General features: G+C 37.5%; 1 protein-coding gene across 1 annotated transcript in view; it reads right to left on the minus strand.

Moving 5' to 3' along the window:
• Positions 1 to 19243, minus strand: part of LOC127934191 (protein c-ets-1-B) — a 44075-nt gene extending 24832 nt beyond the window's left edge. The window contains exons 1-3 of the mRNA XM_052531412.1: positions 19096 to 19243; positions 17598 to 17696; positions 12831 to 12981 (exon numbers count right to left, since the gene is read on the minus strand). Coding sequence (XP_052387372.1) covers positions 12831 to 12981; positions 17598 to 17666 — 220 coding nt within the window. The 5' untranslated portion in view covers positions 17667 to 17696; positions 19096 to 19243. The remainder of the gene's footprint in view (positions 1 to 12830; positions 12982 to 17597; positions 17697 to 19095) is intronic.
• Between the last annotated feature and the right edge of the window lie 377 nt (positions 19244 to 19620).

Below are 19620 nucleotides of genomic sequence, written 5' to 3' on the forward strand. Positions count from 1 at the left end.
AGGAATGGCAGAGGATCCCCAAATCCAGGTGTGAAAAACTTGTTGCATCTTTCCCAAAAAGACTCATGGCTGTATTAGATCTAAAGGGTGCTTCTACTAAATACTGAGCAAAGGGTCTGAATACTTAGGACCATGTGATATTTCAGTTTCAGTTTCATATTTCCTTTTTTAATAAATGTGCAAAAATATCAACAATTCTGTGTTATTCTGTCAATATGGGGTGCTGTGGTTACATTAATTAGAAAAAAAAATGAATAACTTTATATTTAACAGTAAAATACTGTTAAAATTACAGTTTATGAAAATGAAAAAGATCGCCATTGTATAATTTGCAGTGAAAAATAAAAATAAAATGTAGAGTTACAATCCCAAAATTCCTTGCATGACACTTCATATTTGATGTTTTTTCATTAAAATAAATGTTTATTCTTAGTGTTCTCTCTCTCTCTCTCTCTCTCTCTCTCTCTCTCATCAGTTGTGTACATCTAATGTTGTTAAATGACTGTTTTTTGCATTATTTCAGGGTGTTACAATGATGGTGTTTAGTATTTGTGAGAATGACACAGTGCTCCTTCTATATATAAGCTAAGCATTTCACTTCTCAGCTGTTTGTGATGAGCTTTGATTCATCGTGTGACCTTTTTATCACCATCTGTTTTTGATGGTTATCAGTGTATTACAGTGGTACATCAGTTAAAGACAATTTTTTTTTTTTTTTTTAAGTCTGTGAACCTAAAATGTCGCAATTATATATATTTTTTACAATGAAGGTCTGGCAACCACAGCTGTATGTTACCATAAATGTCATATTTTTTGTTTTTGTTGTTGTTGTTTTACAGTGTGACTCTTCAGTATCAGTCTACCATTTGTTTGTTTGTTTTTTTTTGTTTTTTTTTTTTTTGTTTTTTTTGCACTGCATCTTTAAGAACCAGATGAATATTTAACAGTCATTCCAATCAGCACACACCTTCTTGTTTTCTATTGGCTGTGCACAAGACTACCATACATGGTTTCCCACAATGTATGAGTCGTATGTAAATATAGTTATGCCACCACTGAAAAATCAGTGTAAACACATTTCAGATGTGGCCTTGGCATCCACACCCCTTGTTTTGTTCCAAAATGAATCTCCACCAATAAAACCGAGCATTGAATTTTAAAATACGGTCACCAGGGATCACAAAGTTGTGATAGCATCTGACCTGGAAACGAGTTTGGTCATTTCTTGGGCACAATTGCCACTTGAATGGTTATGGGAACTTCCCATTTGTTAAGACATTTAACAAATGTAAGGGCCTTATTCAATACAGAGAAGCTGAGGTTGACAAACAGAGCAGTTACACAAAGAAACAGAGGTCACATCTTGGTCCATTATTCGTGCGAATATTCTTGAGCAATTTCTTCAGACTAAAAAATAAAATAAAAACAAGAGAAAAATGTTGCCTAACTACACTGATGCAATCTACTGCTGAAAGTGTCATATTGCCATAATAGCTCACAAACACTCATGTACTTGCATGTGCTGTACTTTGGCGATTTCAAAATCCGAGAAACGCTGACCTCCGAATGAGGAATACGACACACATCGCTCTCTCAAGAAAAGGCTGTCAAGGGCAAGAAAACTGTCCAGTCTATTTAAAAACACAGATAAACAGTGTAATCCGCACTGGCTCGTGTTTTAGTATCCCATCCGTCATCGTGAATGGCTGACGCTACGCTCAGTTGAACTCTCACCGGAGCGGAGGAATCACACGAGCAACAAAAGAGGATAAAAAGACACGTCTCTCGTCTGGTTAATACACAGAAAATGATCTGAAAGTAACGACCCAGCCCTCATAAACACCTCAGAATATTTCCTGCCCACCTTGACTAGATCAGTACAAACCCAATTTAGGATTTTACAGAGGATCCTTTCACGTTAAACACCTATAATTAAAAAAATAACAATAATAAATAATAATAATCCACTTTATTTGCATTAAATCAGCGCTCAAACCTCAACAAATGCATATCTGGTTGCTTTCGACTCATGTTGTGAACAGTTCAAATTTTATTTTATAAACTGAATCACTGGATTTGAGCAAAGATTGACTCTTTACGTTTCTATTATATCACGTGTGATTGATTTGTAAATGTTTTTAAAAGAATTTTGTTATGCTCACCAGGCAACATTTATGTCAACAAAAGTATGGTACAAACAGAAATATTGTCAAATATTGTTACAATTTAAAATAATGGTTTTCTACTTGAATATATCTGTTAAAATGTAAATTAAAAAGCTGAATTTTCAGCATCATTACTCCAGTTTTCAGTGTCGCATGATCCTATATCTAATATGATGATTTGCTACTCATTTATTATTAGTGTTTTTTACTTTATATGCATGGAAACCGCTAAAATGTCATCGAACGTATATCTGGTTGGTTTTGACTCATGTTGTGAACAACTCAAATAAAATTTTGTAAATCAAATCACCCTGCTTATGGATTTGAGCAAAGATTGACTGGCGTCTAAAAGAAGGTGAATGGAGGTGGAGGGATGAGGGCCTGCGACTGCGTTAACTTAATTAGTTGCCATGCTTTTGCAATTTTCATGTGCTGATCAGCTCGTTTCCTAAGTGAAGCCCAACGGCTTTGACAGCTGTGGGAACGGCTGCCTAGAACACATTGGGGATTCGTGCGTTTCCGTAAAACTAATTCTGACCTCCCGGATTTTCCACAAAGAGCTTCGCTGATGGAAAGCTGAGGTAAGACATGTGACCAGCACAGGTCTCTGTGTTCAGAATAACCCTATTATCCGGGTCAATACTAGGCTGCGAGTACGGTGGCGCACATCTGCGAGCGCTGCTGAGAGGCCGGGGAGCCAGCGGTATTGATCAGCTATGGATTTTTAAACAGGGATTCTTCAGAGTGTCCATTAAGCTGTCTGGATAGTGTTTCATCCGACAGATATGAGCGATTATGGAAATGGCTGAGCCTTTATGGGGCTTCTGTGGTCACAGGAACCCGTCAATGAGAGCTGGAAGGAGGAAGGGATCTTAATGGAAGGAGGAGATCTCGCACTCCTCCCCCTTCTGTTAGTCAGTCACTCGCTCATTCACTCGTTCGTTTGACCCCATCTCACTGCTCCGCTTTGTTTTAAGTCTTAATGAGCTCCTTATATGTACTTTTAAAAGGACAGCCCAGGCTCCCTTGTGCCGAGAGACAGCCATTAAGACTAATGGGGTTGCTGACTAATATCAGAGCCAGAGGTTGCTGAGTGGCCCTTTTTCTCCTTTTAAGAAAGGACGTCTATGTCCGACAAAGTAGAAATCAGCCAATTAGAATGATTTCTGAAGGATCATGTGACACTGAAGACTGGAGTAAAATGTAATAATGCTTCACAATATTACTATTTTTAATGCATTTTTAATCAAAGAAAATGCAGCATTGGTGAGCCGAAGAGACTTGGTTCAAAACATTTAAAAATCTTAAATTATTCACATTGTGTATTAGATCCATGAATTGTTTCGGTTGTAGTATGACTGATTGGCCAACAGCCAAACACCTCCGTCAGCGGCTAGTGTATATTCTTAATGTTCCCATGTTTTGTTGGCTGCTCTATTATAAGATGGAAAATTGTTGTGGACAAACCAGCGAAGCCTGGGTTAGGCATCCTACTCAGAATTTCAGGATTTCTCAGAAACCTCCTCAATGCAGGCAACGCTTCTGTAATTATAAGAAATTCTGCATGAACACGGGGGAGTCTTGGTTTTGATTCATAAAACCGAAATTCATTCTTTGTCCAACTTGGGCTGCAAGCAAGTTGTTGACTCCCCAAAACAATCAGTCTCCAGGATACAGTGAAGGAAAAACCCGTCACACTTACTGGAAGCATGTGCTTTGCTTCAGAACTGCTCATATTTGAATGGGAATTTACCCTGAGGAGGGGAATCAGGACTGTGTTAAGGAGGAAGACCCCGGCGCAGACAGCGCTTCTCTGATGCCACTGTGCTGTTGTCATGGTTTCGATGGTTATGAGGTATGAGATGATGCAGTGCAACAACTCTATAATGACTACCATCAAGAATCGAGCCACGGGTGCTAACAGGAAGAGCTAATGCATGACATCAAACAGCATTTATACTGGGAGTGGGCAAAAACCTCATGAGTTATTCATAAAGGTCATAGTGTTATGCTTAATTCATTTATGTATTAAAAAAATACTTAAATGAATGATAAGTCTGGCACAGCTGCAGAAACAGTTTCACATTATGCAACACATATAGTAATAATAATTATAATAATTAAATTATTAAAGATAAAAAAGTGTGTGTGTGTGTGCATATATATCAATAAATATAAGATTATAAATAAAAAAATCTATCATTTTAAAAATACAACATGATATAGTTTTTATTATATGAATTTTGAAATGATAGATTTTCTAAAGTTTGTTGAATCTTTTGTGTTTTTGAAGATTTACTTTAAGTCAAATTTATATAAAATATAAACATCTGGGAAATGAAACACCCGATATCAATATAATATAATGATAAAAAAAATCTAATATTAGCCAATAACCAATATGTCAACAGTGTCAACCCTTATGGACGGTCAGACAAAGTATCAGCTAACACATTTCAGCAAAAATAAAATATGCATAACATAAAGTAACACTGAGGGATTATTATACTGACGTCTGACAGTGACACTGATTATTAAACTATATATCATTCACACAGCAACAAACACACATTAACATATAGCAAGTAGACACTTGTGTGTGGTGAATAGTTCATGAGGACCCTGGACAGCAGATGGGGGTTCACTGATGGTGTCCCAGACAGAAGAGGAGGGGGACTGCTTGAACAAAGGCAAAGCTCTTTCTTATCAATTAGTACTGCTAAAAAGGACATATCTCTCCTCCATTAGCTCCACCACGTGCCTGCTATTCACCCCATTGTGTGGCAAATTACATTACATCTCTCCATTTTGCCCTCTTCTTCTCCTCCCCTCTCTAGGCGTCTCTGCCCCCCAGACGTTCTGTCTTTTACAGGCACACACACACACACACACACACACACTTCTGTCCATTGATCGTACATGTCAGGGGCTGCTGGTTTATTCAATCCATCATATACTGCAGGAATGCTACAATACACGAGCTATGTGCATTAATTATCCTGTCTTTCTTAATTACTCACATGGTATTCTAAATCTGTATGACTTTCTTGCTTTGTGCAGCACAAAAATAGATCTTAGATTCACTCTCAAAATCAGAAAGAGTGACGTGACATTCAGCCAAGTATGGTGACCCATACTCAGAATCCGTGCTCTGCATTTAACCCATCCAAAGTGCACACACACAGAGCAGCGAACACACAATCACACACTGTGAGCACACACCCGGAGCAGTGGGCAGCCATTTATGCTGCGGCGCCCAGGGAGCAGTTGGGTGTTCAATGCCTTGTTCAAAGACACCTAAGTCATGGTATTGAAGATGGAGAGAGCCCTGTACATGCACTCCCCCCACCCACAATTCCTCCCAGCCCGGGACTCGAACTCACAACCTTTCAATTGGGAGTCTGACTCTCTAACCATTAGGCCATGACTTCCCGAAAGAGCTTTATCAGAATCAGAAACAGCTTCATTGCCAAGTATGTTTGTGCATACAAGGAATTTGTTTTGCTGAGTTAAAGATGCCCCACACAAGTTCAGACAAGCCTTTGTGAAAAATAATTAGCATACTTTAAAAAAAAGAGTACTTACAGAAATGATAAACTTTAAAAGAATATACTTTGGTGTGGACTGAATGTAATCTTTGAAACACCTTACAGCTTGTTATTTACAATTAAATGAAAATGCATTATAGGAATATTTCAATGCAATTAATTGAACTTAAAAGTGTGTTTTATGACCCGCTTATAGGACTTCAGTAAATCGCTATATGCAATTTCATAATTCCATCTTTTGTCTTTGAAATATGGTTAATGTTACTGCTGGATGTGCTGACTAACATTTAAAGCATGATAAACTAAACAATATTTTAATGTTATTTCTGTTAGTCAACTTAAAAATAAGTTTACTTCTTTAAAACATGATGATTTAAAATGTATTTGAACTTTTACTTTGACATTGTCACTAAGTGTACTTTTCTAAAGTGTACTTAAGTGTGTTATGAAATATAGTCATGAAAGTGTCTCAGTAACATTACACACACACACACACACACACACACACAAACTACAAATACACTTTCAGTACAATTAAGTGCATTTTTACAGCACTCAACTTGAAAGGATTGCTTTTCTGATACTTTTATGGTGCACTTTCCATATGTAAACTGACATTTGTACATTAATGCTTTCAAATAAGATCTTTTCTGTTCCACATATTATATATTACGTAAAATATATGACAAAATGTTCATGTTTCACTGAACTATCCCTTTAATTGTACAAATTCTGAATTGTTCAGCTTGTGTAATTGTTGCCTATACATGTGATTTTGTAATATCATGTAACATGGATGGCCTTTGTGAAAACCGTAATAAATAAATAAAATGATCTGGAGAGTTAGTTTTGACACCTGACCTTGCTAAGTGGAGCTGTAGTCCTAAACTTTCACTCATGTGCACTTACAGCTTAAATGATCTCTCTCTCTCTCTCTCTCTCGTTGTGTTTTATTGTTGGGGGAAGTGTGTGCAGGACTGATTAGCATCACTGTTTCCTCCTTTCCCATAACCCCCAGACCCCCGCCAGTTGTCTGTTTATTTTAACCCAGAAAAAAATGGGCCTTGTCCCGCGAGGACGTGCCCCTCATCAGAGACAGCACTCTCCTCCAAACACACACACACACACAGACACTGGAAGGTGCTTCCACACAACATCATACACACACTTTTCAATTTCAGCTCTGCAGTTTCTCCTCAATTCAACTTTCCAGTTGTCAAATAACGTAAAATGTAAGCCAGCGGTGCCAGAGCTGCATAACACAGCTGTCAAGTGTGGCCCAAATGTGTGTGTGTGTGTGTGTGTGTGATGTGGGAGTTTACAGTGCTTGTGTGATTTTAATGGATGGAGCTGTGAGGAACATGTATTTATGTGTGTGTGTGCATTTGTGTCATTGGACTTTCTGTATACGTGAAATTTGAGCAATGAAGTCTGGTGAACAAGAGAAGTGGAGAAAGGTAACAATTCTAAATGATATTATAAAATAGGGTGACCATTCATCCGTTTCTTCCCAGAAATCCTGACCAGGATTTCTAAATTTCCTAATATGTCCAGTTTTCCTATTGACTTGTTCTTTTGCAGCACATGCATTATATGCACATGTATTTGAATTGCACTGTTCTCTGCAGATCCTGCCTTCTTGCATGCCATGATTGGGTGATTATGTAGAAGGCCTGCATGCTGTTGGCAGTGCTGGGGAGAGTTACTTTTAAAAGCAAGGTATTACAATATTGCATGACTTAATGAAAATGTATACTTAGTTATTAAAAAACTAATCATTTATAATGTACTTTAGAGTAAAACTTAATATGACATTATTAAAGTGCACTTTTCAAAAGGGTGTTAAGAAGCATCATGCAAGTGTATTTTTCTTCAAAAGTACTTAAAGGTATAGTTCACCCAAACTGAACATATCATAACACATGATATATGTATATATATATATACAATACAATTCAGCATGGTTCTTTTTCACAAGGGCTGATCATGATAAGAGAGTACTCTCCAGAGTTAAAAGCATTTTATCATTGTTAAATCTCTAGATTTTCCCAGCATTTTATCCAGAATAATGTCTCATTGCATAATGGTTGCATGGCTTTTCTTTGGAAAGCATGTGATAAGCAGCATTCACATCTGGACTGTAGAGAAGTAGATTTGTTACATGATTGCATGCATGTTAAATAGAAAAGTATAGTCTACTAATGCATGTTCTTTGTGAAATATAATTACATCTTGATGGACTAGAGGAGCAACAGTGTGCCACGTCGCAGAAAACTGACACAAGCTTTCCTTCTCCACACACAGGTCCCATATGTGTAGTATGCAAAAGCCGTTTCTAGCGTGTCTCTGGTTTAACTGACTGCACCTGCGCCAGATGCAGGACTCGTACAGCTCCGCTGAAGCTGTCTGAAAACATGTGGGCGTCTGTGCATGTCTGTGTGTGTTATAGTGTGTCAAGAGGCACGCTTCATGGCACACCTGGAAACCAAAGGCCGGCCTGCTGTTCTAACAGTCATGGAAAACATTCCACCTTCATTTGCAGCAATAATGCCCTGGTTTGTTAAACATCATAAGCTTTTGCACGTGATTGGATAGTACTTAAAAAAGGACAGAGGAAAAAATGACGTCTGGAAAGCCAAACCATGTAGTCAAAAAAATTAGACCAAGAACTACATTTGGTCACGTCCTTCCGAAAGATTTTGCCGCTGTGAAAAGGACGGAAAAACTGAAATAATCCCGAACTGAAAAACTGAGTCTGTCAACTCTGAGGTAAAGCTTTACATCATAAAGTCATGCTTAAAGAGCGGCGGTTCCCATTGGTTCTCTGTGGGAACTAATCAGCCAATTATGTGAGGGATTGTGGGACTGACAGTGGAGCGAAAATCAAGTGAGTGTGTCAGAGAGTTGCAAAATGCTAAACATTATGCAAATGAGGAATGCATTTTATTCTAGCAAGGCTGTGGCTGGGAATAGAAGTAAACTCTCTTAAAATCAGTAGCGGTGAATTCAGATAAACTGGGAGACTTCTGCCTGTCTCCAGACACTTAATTGCATGTCATTTCCAAATAAATTAAAATGCATCAGTTTAAATGTATATTAAATGCAAATGCATGAACTTTTTTGACCCACTTTAGCAGTGCTTCTTTATGTAGTGTCATAATTACTTATATTGTCTTTGAAATATCGTTAAAGTTACTGCAGAATGTACTGACAAGCATTTATGATAACCAATCTTTTATGTCATTTACTGATGGCTAATTTCCATTGTGAAAAAAAAAAACTTTCGGACACAAATTGCATGCAATTTACTATTAAATGAAAATGTATTAGCCTAAACTTATATTAAATGCAATTCCATTAACATTTTTTGCCCACTTAAGTAGGACTTCATATAGTTTTAATTACTTCTATTGTCTTTGAAATAAGGTTAAAAGTCATTCTAACTGCTAAAGACAAGGGCTTGTGTGTGACAGGAGGGCGTCCCGTTTCATTCTGACTAACAGCTGTAGCAGTCCAACGGTTTTTGCACGCGGTGGCTTGGATGACAGTTCAAGAGTGTGTTTTGAGGTTACCGTCTCACACAGACGAGTTCGTTCACTTTAGATCTGACTAAACCGTGCCTGAGCCATGACTAAAGAAACGACCGAGAAACAGCATCTCTGGATTCTGCCGGCCTGTAAAATCTCTCTAAACTCACGGCCCGTCGTATTAAATAAAACCCCAAACATCAGAGCGTTCACAGTGCTTGACCCTCATGCATCACCTCCAAGGAAAAAGTTCAACAGGTCGTTTTTTTCCAGTTGAAGATGTTTATGATGGTGCGACATATATTCATACAGTGAGTTGCTCCAGCAACAAACATAAGCAAATCCCATCAAACCCGACCCGGCCCGATCCCCCCGGGGCCTGAGGCTTGGGAAAAGGACGGCCGCTGCTGAGCCCTTGCGCCCTTGTACCCTTGTGGCCTTGTGTCCCAATTGGGGAGGTGTCAAGCAATAGTTGGTGCCACAGCTGGATCTATCCAAGCATGCACATGCACGCACAGATGGCGCATGTCGACGCTGTTTCTGGCGTTTTGAAAAGCAGGGAGGCTGATGTCAAACACTGGGAGGAATGTTCTTATTCTGAATAAACATTTAAAAAAATGTCCTGGACAGAAAAATCCAGAGCATGCAGTCACCTCCTCGATCCAACACACACAAATAAAAACACACACTGAGTGTGGCAGAGAAAACATTGTTCTCTGGGGGACGACGGGGACATTGACCCCCAAAGAGATGCTTTTACCAGATGCATCGCAGTTTCCTCCTCCTCAAATGTGAAGCGTGTGTTTGCGCACATGCACTTTTCACAGACTCTCACACACACACACACACACACACACACACACAAAGATCTGTTTAAAACCAAACAGGCCTCAACTTTATATTGTGTCAAGAGTATATTGACCTCATTCTGAGTCATGCATTTTTTTCTGCCCACAAAACATTTTTACGTCTCAAATATGACATTTCTGAGTGAAACTAATTTTTTTGTGAGATAAAGTGTTGGATGGAATGTTTTTAGTTACTACTAAAACATTTTAGTTTTATAATATAATTTAAAATATTTGAAAATATTTGTTCATAATCTAAGAAAGGGAATATACAATATTGGTAATAATAACAATAATGATAATAATAATAATAATAATAATAATAATAATAATAATAATAATAATAATAATAGATATACATTTTATTTAAAAATATATATATGTTAAGGTAAATTAATTTGTCAATGTTGACTGTACAAACATCATTTATTGATATGTCAGAAAATATGCAGTAAGAATAAACTTTATTAGGTTATATATATATATATATATATATATATATATATATATATATATATATATATATATATATATATATATATATATATATATATATATATATATATTAGTGCTGTCAAAATTAGCGCGTTAACGCATTCGATTAATTTGAAATATTTAACGCGTTAAAAAAAATTTTTTCAGTTGTGGCCTATGTGTGTTCAACGTGCAAAGAAATATGGATAAGACCAAGAAAGGACTTTTAGACGGAAGGTTTCAGTATAAAACTCTGCCGGATTACTCTTCAGTCTGCCACAAGAAACATTCTTCATTCAGTCTGCCACAAGAAACAGCAACATTAAAATCATGAACTCAAATGTCATTGTTTAAAAAAAAACAATGACTGTAACAGTGCGTAAATCAGACCTTTCTGTAACGCTAACGTTAATAAGCTTAAACGAAAATAAGGAAATAATTGTGTAGCGGAGTGTTTTTTGTACACAGTGCCGCGAACTGTCAATCACTCCTGTACGCGTGCATCACTGTCCTCCTCAGCTGCAGCAACTTGCGCTCTCTCTCTTCATCAAGCTTTAAAACAAAAAGGGGACAAAAAGATCATATTGTCTTTGTGCATAGGCTATAGATTAATTAGATAAATGAATATCTAAATTTGTGCCTTGCCGTCTACGGTATTTTTTTAGAACTTAGAAAAAAGATGCTGCAGCCAATGAACAGCCAGCGGGGGCTGCAGGACGACTCAACCTCCGCAGACAGTTTTTAATGTTTATCAGACAATAAATACTCAAGATTTTGCTTTAGTATAACTTCCGGGACAATTAGGGCCAGATTCGGGAGTCGGGACAACAGTTTAGATTTCGGGACTGTCCCGAATTTTTCGGGACGTCTGGTCACCCTTCCTGAAAGACCCGCATTACTTCATTAGCTTCAGTCTGACCTGCAGTGATAGGGTTCGAATTTGGTGAGGTATCAGTCAGCGAATCATCAGATTCTGGTCTTGTTCTTGCAGTATTCAGAGTCTGAAGCCAAGAAAACATATTAAGTGTTGTTGTTAACTGTATTTGATTTTTAACCGAACCGAGCGTTGTGTACACTCATAACGAGTTTCACACACCTTCTCCGGCCACGTTGAGTTGTTGACACTTAACAGTGGGAAAAGCGACACATGCGCTGTTCACTTGTATAACTTAAGGGTGAATGGGTAATGTAGTTTCTGCTCTGGGTGGGATGAATTAGGAAGCTTGCATTGTGAAGGGCGCTCTGAAAATCGGCAGTGCAGGTAAAAGATTAAAACCTCTATTAAAACAGATGTCCAGAACAAGCACGTTCTGGGCGCACGGAGAGGTGGCGGTACGCTCGAGCTATATTTGGAAGTGGCGGTAATGAGTACTGGTGCATACTGGCCCACTTAAAGCACTGGCAATGACTATACTTTGGAATTTTTTTGCAGTCCACTTAGAATTCAACATGGAAATAATTTTTGTTTTTTATTGGCATTGATTGTTTTGAAATTCAAATGGTACTTACATGCCTGTGTTTTTATTTCTGTAATAAATATGGCTTTCAAGCCAACAGTTAATTTGGAGGAAATTGATGGTTTATTGCAGGTATGTTGTTTACATGAGAAAATCTGTGTTACAAGTTAAACAAAAATTCCAATAAACAATCATATTTTGAATTTAAATAGTTTCTTTGTCTTGAGTTTACATTAATTATTTACATTTTACATTTACATATCCAAAAAGTTTCAGTCTTTTAATTGCGATTAATCGCGATTAATCGCGATTAATTTTAAAAAATTGTGCGATTAATTAGTTAATTTTTTTTAATCGATTGACAGCACTAATATATATATATATATATATATATATATATATATATATATATATATATATATATATATATATATTTTTTTTTTTTTTTTACATTTTTTATATAGTAGTAGTAATTGTTATTAGTAGTTGTATTATTATTATTATTATTATTATTGTTGTTGTTGTTGTTTATTTTATGATTATTTTAGATTTTCTAAATAATGCTTATTTTGTTTATTTTCAATTGTATAATCAGGGAAAGGTAAATACTGGACAAAGTATAAAAAAATGCCAGTTATAAGTATGCAAACATAATTTATTTATAAATCAGAAGATATACATGAAGAAACTTGGCCTTGATTCGTTAATATCCCTCAATCAGTCGTCCCAGCGTGCACACATGCACACACACTCACACGCACATGCACACGCACACACACACAAACACGCACACACACATCTGCTGTGTTACCTCTGGGGCTGTAGTCTGGCCCGTTGGGCACCTCCTGCAGGGGGGTGTGCTGGCCGTACAGGGGTCTGGGTGGAGCTGGGTTCTGTGGGTGACACACGGCGGGGGGCTGCATGTGAGGAACCAGAGTCACTGGCATCCCACCACTCGACCTCTACAGAGCAAACACAACACAGACTATTGAAGCTAGAGCTGGGATGATGGTTTTACCTCGGAAAGCCACAGAGATGACTGGATGATTTGCAGATCACTTTAAACACAGAATATATAAACCCTTTTTGTGTCAAAGGTGTTTTGTCTTTCATTCATAACCGCGTACCACCGGTAAACGGCAACTATTTTACACATAAAATTCCCTGTGTGGCCCGAGGCAGCTCGAGTTTCAGCAAAGTGCTTGAGAAGCAGTTTTATTCTTTTGATCTCGGTGGGACTCTGACGTCAGGCCAGGACGAGGGGAAGTCAGACAGTGAGAAAATAAAATGAAATAAAATAAAAACATAAATAAAAGAGACACTAGCAGAGAACTTTGATGAGTCAACTGGTTCCTTAAAAGGGCCATACCTATTTATTTTTAATTTTCATGAAGATCTCTTATAGTGCTAGTAAAGTTTAGGACCAAAATAGTCATATTTTAGTTTTGCCACAGATTTTATTTTATTTTATTTTATTTTATTTTATTTTTGTTATTTATTTATTTTTTATTTAATTTAATTAAATTTAATTTAGTTTTTTTACATCATGCGAAAGTCAGGTGTTTTTTTTTTTTTTTTTTTTTTTTTTGCAAATTGTGACAGATTTATTTTACAATCTATACAAAAATGTGGCACACACATACACATAAACAAACAAACAAGCAAAAAAAATCTAACCCGTTGTTAACATTTAAGTATGTTTTCATGGTAGTTTCATAAACTCTTTTATCTCAGAGAAAAGTTAGATTTCTCACAATCTGACCCCTTTAAGAACTCGTACTATACTCGATTATTTATAAGACACACTACTGATTAAAAATCAATCAGTACTTTGCGATCAGAGGTCATTGTTTGAATTTGTTTTACAAAAAGAAATCTGATCAAGGATCAATTCTGGCATTTTAATAGCCTTAAAAAAAAGAGCCAGTATACAGACAGAAGCTTTAACCTCTCAATCAGTGCGATCTGCGTCTAAGAGTCCAGCAGATCCACAAACAGTCCTTCATCAGCGGGATGTTTTCTGAGAACGGCCTCTGAGCCTCAATCTGAGGGAAAATACCAGTTTGTGACAGATAAAGGTCCATTGAATCAACTTCCCCTGGCCAGAAGCACATGCCATCACACAATTGTGTAGAAGATTGTATGTGTACAGTATACAGGCATTGTCCCCGGCTTGATTACAGTCTCGGGAAACTTCTTGAATCCAGTGTTTAAGATTGATGAAACAATGCTGTTTTTGAGACCAAAGCGTAACGGGCCTTCAGTTTGGAGGAGATTATTGTGCACTATGTCAAGATTTTCCATGATTAGCCACAGAGATTCAATCAGTTCTTCACACAAAACTAACATGCGGCTTCAGAGGATTTGGACTACAGTCACATGGAGCACTTTTGAGGTACTTTCTTGCTGCTTTTTTAATCACTTTGGTGCTTGACAGACCCAGTCCACTTTCAAAATAAGTCTAGTTCATAGTTAGAACTATTCCTGAATCTACACTATTCCTAAGAGATGCTCCGTAACACTGTGCAACCCCTACAGGATGACACAGATATTCCTCTTGAAAGGACAACAGAGAGGTTATGAACTGTGTCTGAGCTCCTGTCTGTCTCCAGGGCCGGTCTCCGCAGCCTGACCGATAAACCTGCTGTCGTGTTAAGACTGTGGTTATCAGCTTTACAGAGCTGTGCTCGTTGGAGGATCGGCAGGGGGCTCGGACGGGATCGAGGTTAGGGTGTCTGAAAGTCTGTCACTGGAGTCATGGGGAGTGGAGACAAGCAGTCGAGAGCAGAGAGAGAAACTGATGATGGTGGAGGGAGAGACGGAGGCAGAAAGGAGGACGGCTGTAGGATTTATGGGGTACAGGAGGTTCCCGTCCCATACAAAGGGCAATGCCACCCCTGCCCCCATTAACATCAGGGAGCCGGGATATCAAATTAGCAGTACCACATCAGGTTGTGAATTAGAGATTACTGAATGATTCTGGTTCTGATTCCTTACCGTTACCAGTACGTCTGCTTTTAATATATTTTAAACCATAAATATCCAGAAGAAAATTAATGCAACTCCATTTCTTAATGAGATAATGAATGCAAAATAATTATCGTAAACGGTGTTAAATCAAACCTTTGCGCTATAATAAAAAAAAAAAAACTGACATTAACTACATAAACTAATAAAATCTGTAGAGCTATCTTCTAAAGCAATGCAAGTTGCTTTCAAAACAAGCATCTGCCAAATGCATAAAATGCACTGAAACTTAATAAATGGGTGGTAATATTTCATTTGTTTAAATTACGATACAACAGACTGAGCATATTTAACGGCGTTGTGATGTGAACATCAGTAACTACACTGATTTAAAGCTCTGCGTGTTGTGATGTGTTCGATTCACTGAAAAGAACAAGGGTCATAAAAGTCATTCGTTTGGGAATTGGACTAAACTGGTGGCACAGAGACAATGTTTTATTCACTACGAAGAACAGACTCATAGGTGTCATTCATTCTGGAATCACTACATTATCTGTGCTTAAGGCTTTTTGATTCACTCAAAAGAATCAGCTCATGAGAGTCATTTGTTCTGCACTGGTTGCTCTGTATGTTTCATGCTGTAGATGCAGCACTGTTGAAAAAGTAATGCAAGAATCACTGTCAGATAATATTTGCAACCCTCCAGAAAAAAAAAATAAGTGTGTGGTGTCAACAGGAAATACAACACTAGGCAGACTTGCTGTTTTAGTCTGTAGTGCTAATGACAGACACTATCTGTGCGTCTTCCTCAGGTCCACTGGTCTTCGTGAGCGAGCGAGAGGTGGAGGAGATGTTCAGGGGAAGAGATGAGATCACAGAAGGTCTTTTCTTCTTCAGCGCATGTAAATTAATGAACCGGGAGGGAAGCCCCGTCTGCTTAGCCTTTGACAAGCGTCTCGATTTCCAAAGCCACGAGGTCAGCTGAGCAGATAACAGAACGGTGAGTCCCTGCATGAGGACGAGGCCGGGTCGGGTGGGGATTAGCATGCGACCCTTTCCGGCTCAAACACTAACAGCCCTGTCTGTGCATACTGATGCCTGACTCTTTATCAGACACTCACCTGGGCAGAATCCCAATACGCCCCTAACCATCTCTTTTTACAAGCGCCCAACAAACTACCTCAACCCCTCTGACCTCTAGACAGGGTGGAAGGGGTTAAAAGCATCCTCATATTAATTCTTCCGCACCCTTTGTATTGTTCTCTTCGAGAAAAGCCCATTGCTCTCCAGTCACACGCAGCTTTCTGTGTGTAAACAACGTTTTGGTATCAGGGGGGGATTTTTTGTCACCCCCGGGTTCACATCCATTTAATAGCACTGAAATCACATTGATATTCACCTTTCTACAGCATTTGCATCTGCTCAGACAATAGCAAATGTATATGAAACACCTGGAGGCAAGAAACCACGGTCACAGAGCTGGGATATTATTCTAATGTGGCACAGAACAAAATAAAGGATATGTCAATGGACAGTATTATATATACACTACATTTAATATATATTTAAAGGGATAGATCACTCAAAAATGTAAAAATCACTCAGTTGTTCCAAATCTTAATTAATTTATTTCTATTCATTTTCTTTCTTTTGCTGAACACAAAAGAAGATAGTTTCAAGAATGTGGGTAAGAGAAGCTGGCAGCGACTGACTTCCAATTTTTTTTTAAAAATAAAATAAAAAAAATAATATATATATATATATATATATATATATATATATATATATATATATACTGTATAGTAATAATAATAAATTAATAAATAAATAAAAATATTATGGAAGTCAATGGGTACTTTTGTGTTCAGCAGAAGAAAGAGACTCGAGATTTGGAAGAACATGAGAGTGAGTTAATGATGCCAAAATGGTTAATTCACCCCCAAAAAATGTTGGCATAATTTCCTCACTCTCATGTTCTTCCAAATCTGTGCGAGCCTCTTTCTATATATATTTAATTACGGATACAATAATACATATTAATAATTGTGGCATTATATTGATTACAAAAAAAGGTCCAGTTTACAATTTTATAACAGATACATACACTACCTTTTTCTTGTAAGACTTTTTTGTACTATTTTAGCTGTATTTAAATTATTTTTACAGTTTTATGGTTTCAGCGTTTACTGCATTACGCTTTTGATGGCAAAATTTGAAGTAAAATTTGACATATTGTTCTACAAAAGAAGTTAATAAGCCAAAAATTAAAATAAAAAAGGGTTACAGCTATGCTACCAAAACCGTGAGTATCTTAATGCGTATGGATTTGCCCCATTCATATCCATTGTCAGTATTTTCTAAAGAAAACCTTACATTTATGTATTTTTTTTAATTATTATTTTTTTTTTATCCAAAGCGACTTATAATGCATTCAATATATGCTTTTTTTTATTAGCCCTTTGTCCCATTCATTTCTGTATTGATCAACATTATGCCACAAATGCCGTTGATGTTGATGCTGCAGCACTCATGGCTGTGTGTTCACTTGTTTCTTACACATGGCTAGTGTGGGCAGCTCAGAGTGATTTACAGTGGAAGGTGGAGGTCTTACCATTACACCCAGACAGTCAGGCGGTTGAAGAGCCTGACAGGAGGAAACTGGATCCAAGTAGTAACTCATTCTACGAGCTGGAGCTGCAGCGATGGAGGCCTGCAGACACACACACACACACACACACACACACACGAGAGGTGAGGACCTCGATCAATCACACACTGTTTATTCCAGAGACGAGGCTCCACCGTCCTGGATTAGTAATAACCTGCCACTCAGAGCTAAAGCTGGCATGAACTGATGGAGAAGCGATAGAGCATTCATCTGTTGCAGTGTTATATCGTTTAAGTGTGTCTTAATCAACCGGACTGGGTGCTGATCAGATCAATGGCATGATTTTGACTCTCATTGTTTACTTCTGTGAAATAAGAACACTTTATTAAATATAGTAGTCAGCTGATACTGCTTCATCAGTGAGCATGAGAGACAGTGAGGCAATTTCAATAGAAGTGAATGAAGGCAGATTTTGGAGGATTTATTTTACGCTTAGAATTTAATCAATGCAATTCAATTAATTATTATTTAAATAGTAGTAGTACTAAGCTAAGAATATTAAACTAAAAAAATACAGAGCAATAAAGTTTGATCTCTTCAGAAACAGTCCAGAGTCTGGCGTCTGTCTCTTACTCCTCCTTTTCCACCCTTCCCTCTCATTCTTACTGCCATCCCTTAATCATTGTTTACTAGAGCAGGCATTAGAGAGAGAGAGAGAGAGAGAGAGAGAGAGAGAGAGAGAGAGAGAGCTGGAGCCCAGCTGTGAGGATTCTGTCTCTGGAGCGACTTCATGATGTACACATGGACAAGCTGACCAACAACTGAGGATTCACCTAAAACAGCAGTGTGTGTGTGTGTGTGTGTGTGTGTGAGAGAGAGAGAGAGAGAGAGAGAGAACATCTTGAAGTGCTTAGAGAGAGTGGCATCTGATGTTCCTCTGAGTCAAAGGTTGAGGTGACTGTCACAGACAGATCTTCCAGAGGTTATCACAACACTCTCATATCCAGCACAATGCACTTCACCATTCCGAACAGCACGTAAGAACACAATTCAACTAATAGGATACTATTAATAATAATCATAATTAGCATAATCTGCTTTTCTGTTTTCTACAAACTATATACATTTGTCTTTGTTTATTAATCTGACGTAGTTATTTTGATCTCACATAATGCAGAATGTAAAACCGAAAACATTTTAAAAGCTTTTTTTTTCTTCTTCTTCTTTTACAAATAGTTTACGGGGGAAAAAAAGAAGAAAAAAAAAACAGAAGGATGGATTTAAAAGTCATATTAAAGCGATAAAGTTGCGAAATATTCCAAAATCAACTCATCATGAAAAGTTCGATTGTTGCCCGTCGCTATCATCTCTCTCTCTCTCTCTCTCTCTCTCTCGTCACACTGAGGTTCCTCGCGCTCCTCGATTCATCCTGATCCCGAGAGTAACTTCAGTTTCTGTGCAGCTCACGCGCTCAGAGGAGAGAGACGATCTTTGTTCTTACCGTGGTCTGCTGGAGTCGCTGGAGTCTGGCGGCGGTGGGCTGTCAGCTGCTGTTTGTACCTGGCTCGTCTCTGGAGAGGAAGGATAAAGCGCACTTGCTGGAGTCCCACCCTCTCCAATCACTGCGCCCCTCCAAAACCTTTCAGGACTCTCCACGTCTAACAAGTGTGCAGCGATACATATGCTCTTATATATATGTGTGTGTTTATTTATTTTTTATTTATTTAAAAAAAAAAAATTCAACTCAATTATTATTATTATTATTATTATTATTATTATTATTATTATTATTATTATTATTATTATTATTATTATTATTTCAAATATATCAAGTTCCAAAATGTAATCTTTAAATTTGTTGTTTATGTTGTTATTTTTAAATGGACTAAAACGTAAAACTACTACATTTATAGTGCATTTAAACATAACAACATAAACAACAAATATAAAGATTAAATTTTGGAACTTGATATATTTGAAATAATAATAATACTAGTAGTATATCAAATAATTAGAAAAAAGTAAG

The sequence above is a fragment of the Carassius gibelio genome, chromosome A18 (genome assembly GCF_023724105.1).
Source record: "Carassius gibelio isolate Cgi1373 ecotype wild population from Czech Republic chromosome A18, carGib1.2-hapl.c, whole genome shotgun sequence".
In the NCBI taxonomy this organism is placed as follows: Eukaryota; Metazoa; Chordata; class Actinopteri; order Cypriniformes; family Cyprinidae; genus Carassius; species Carassius gibelio.